At 36.9% G+C, this 3,163-nt stretch overlaps 1 protein-coding gene across 1 annotated transcript; it reads left to right on the forward strand.

Annotated features, from left to right (window-relative positions):
* Positions 1 to 1,119: 1,119 nt before the first annotated feature.
* Positions 1,120 to 2,717, forward strand: LOC104979849 (kelch-like protein 13). Its single transcript, XM_010828399.1, has one exon. The coding sequence runs from the start codon at positions 1,161 to 1,163 to the stop codon at positions 1,611 to 1,613; it is 453 nt and encodes a 150-aa protein (XP_010826701.1). The 5' UTR covers positions 1,120 to 1,160; the 3' UTR covers positions 1,614 to 2,717.
* Positions 2,718 to 3,163: the final 446 nt, after the last annotated feature.

A 3,163-nucleotide genomic window follows, 5' to 3' on the forward strand; every position in this document is an offset into this window, starting at 1 on the left:
AGGTTTCTGGTGTGAAATTTATGAGCAAACTATGGGACGTCTTATATTGAAAGAGCTTTCCAGGAAATGATATGTTCCACTAATCAATGATTTACACCATCTACCTATTTTATGTGTGTGGCTGCTATGCTATTATAATGAGAGCTGCAATTTCTCTGGTGAGAAAAAATGACATTCGAATTGTTCTAGTGGTGATTTGGCATAACTAGCATATATTACACAAATGACCTTCCCAGTCAAGAGTAGGCTGGAAACCACAGCTGATTTTCAAACCAAACAGCACTGTTTTGTTTGCTGGGAACTCAGTGAAGTACAGAAGAAAATATAGAAAAGAAGAAAAAAACCAACAACCTAGTGATGGCCATCTGGCCCCCAGATAGTAGAGCTTTGAATGATGTGGCTGAAGCTTAGTTTAGTTTTCTCCCTAATCTGCAAACACATAGTTTGATATTTTCATTGTACAGACTGATTGAAATATGATCTAAAAATATGTTTTATAGATGTTATGGACTCAATAGATCAGCAACAAATCACTGTACATACAAAATTCCAGGTATATTCAGCATTCTAATTCTTTAAATTTTTAAGAGAGGACAGGTCTACAAAAACAGTTCTGAATATTCATGTAAGCCTGTATAGTTGCATAACACTTTTGACTTTTCCAAAGCATTGTTATTTATTTCAATTCATAGTCAAAATCCTAACTCGAGAACTAGAGTGGCCATTCTTAATTGACAAATGAGGAAGGGAACACCTAGCATTTAAAGAGCAGCAGGAGTGAATGATGCTTTGTAGATGGGATTTACTGTAAACTCAACTTGAAAAGTAGCCAAAATATATTTTTGTTCTGTAAAGCCTCTTAAATCCCTTGGGTCTCTGAGAAAGTCATTACAATAATATAAGCTACACTTTTGTTCTTTAAGGAGAGGAAAATATTATTTTCTTTATTTTTAATCCAAAGAAAGTTGTTATAGCGGGCAGACATGTATAAGAACACACTTGATAAACTCTAAAATGTCATAATATGTGGCTAGAAGTTAATTATCTGTGACAGAGAGCCTTCTATTAACTTTTGCATTTTCATATTAATCTGTTTACCTCCCACCAATAATTTTCATTCTTTAGGAGGAATTACTCATGACACTTTCCAAAAGGAGCTCATGTGCTTTGACCCTGATACTGACAAATGGATCCAGAAGGCGCCAATGACCACTGTCAGAGGTCTGCATTGCATGTGCACTGTGGGAGAAAGGCTCTACGTCATCGGAGGCAATCACTTCAGAGGAACCAGTGATTATGACGACGTCCTAAGCTGTGAATACTACTCACCGATCCTTGACCAGTGGACCCCAATTGCTGCTATGTTAAGAGGGCAGAGTGATGTTGGGGTCGCTGTCTTTGAAAATAAAATCTACGTGGTTGGTGGGTATTCGTGGAATAATCGTTGTATGGTAGAGATCGTGCAGAAATATGATCCAGATAAAGATGAATGGCATAAGGTATTTGATCTCCCAGAATCCCTGGGTGGCATCCGAGCTTGCACACTCACGGTTTTTCCACCTGAAGAAACCACACCATCACCTTCTAGAGAGTCCCCTCTTTCTGCACCATAAGATCGTCCCTGCAACTAAGATGCTGTAGTCCTATCTTTGCAGTGTGTCATGAATCCTCTTCTTTTGCCCCCTCCCCTTAAGTAGTGTATATTAGGATTATCCTCCAGTAATTGATACAAATATTGGAAAAAAAGACATTGATGTTCTTTGTGCTGTTTGTTTGGCTTCGAGTGTTTATAAAGTGGTAACAAACCATTCTGGAAATATATCCCATAGAAGCTGATATTTAACATACAAGAAAAAAAAAGTATTGTCTATAAGATGTTTCTTCAGTACTTTTTGATGCTGTGTACTGGGTGTAAGGTGTTTGTCATCTTACATTAGAAAAGCCCAAAAAACCAAGTTAAAAGGTGGATTATAGTAAGTGTGCAACTGTGCTAACTAGGCTTCAAAGTAAAAAGTTTTCCTTTCATCTTTGACTGTGAGATGTTAAAGGGAGACAGCTAGTTCCAACAGGAGACACCAGACAAAAGGTTGCCAACTCGCATGAGCTACCTGCCTCTTTCCATAAAGTATTTTTGACATATCTGTCAGCCCTCCTGTCTGTGGGGGTGCATTGAAAACACATCCAATTTCTTAGATGCACAGGAGAAATAATCATTGAAATTCACCAATCTTAATTTTAAAAAAACAGCATGACCCCTCAACTTGTAAACAAGGGTTTGGGGGTTTTTAAGTGTGTAAAAATACATGCACACATATATGTCAAAAAGGAAATTTAAAAAAATTGACTAGAATGTCAAATTAATGCAAAAAAATAAATACTTTTAAATTTCTTCCAAAAAGCAGCTTCAGTTAAAATGGGAATTCAGTATGCACATACTGAATGCACATATGTAGAATCATACTGAATTTAGGTGGACAAGGGCTAGAAATTTTGAGCAACTAAATTTGTCATTTGACCAGATTTTTCCCTCCAAAACTGTATTCTACACCTTCTCCTTTGCTGTTGCGATAACTTACATATTATATGTATTCTGTATACTCAGTTCATAAGATTATTTAGCACACAATATAGCAGCTTCATCTGGTGAGCTGCTTTTGCTCAGTGAATTCAATTTCCATGTTCTATCTTTTTTGTTCAATAAAAAACATTTGATGTCATTTTGGTGTGAGATATTCTATTATTGTCTGATTTGACTTCCTTTTATTAAATATCTTTTTTTTTTTTTAGTGTGCCAAGATCTAAATGATCAGAACTTAAGAGTACTGAACAGCTTGGATTACTGAATACTATTATCTTTCATTCAAGGAAGAAAGAATTTGACCAGGTCCAGCTTCATTGGTGAAAACTCCTTGTTGGTTGTTTTTGAGGAGTCATTGGGTTAACCAAAAAGTTCATTCAGTTTTTTCATATCCATCTTACAGAAGTCTTTGGCCAACGCAAAATAGTCTGCAATGCGGGAGACCTGGGTTCGATTCCTGGGTTGAGAAGATCCCCTGGAGAAGGGCAAAGCTATTCACTCCAGTATTCTAGCCTGGAGAATTCCATGGACTGTGTAGTCCATGGGGTCGCAAAGAGTCAGACATGACTGAGCAACTTTCACTTA

The sequence above is a fragment of the Bison bison genome, unplaced genomic scaffold (genome assembly GCF_000754665.1).
Source record: "Bison bison bison isolate TAMUID 2011002044 unplaced genomic scaffold, Bison_UMD1.0 scf7180017858579, whole genome shotgun sequence".
Classification (NCBI taxonomy): Eukaryota; Metazoa; Chordata; class Mammalia; order Artiodactyla; family Bovidae; genus Bison; species Bison bison.

Bases quoted from the DNA above. Each gene is read 5' to 3' on its own strand.
- LOC104979849 (XM_010828399.1), top strand. From the start codon at position 1,161: ATGTGCTTTGACCCTGATACTGACAAATGGATCCAGAAGGCGCCAATG.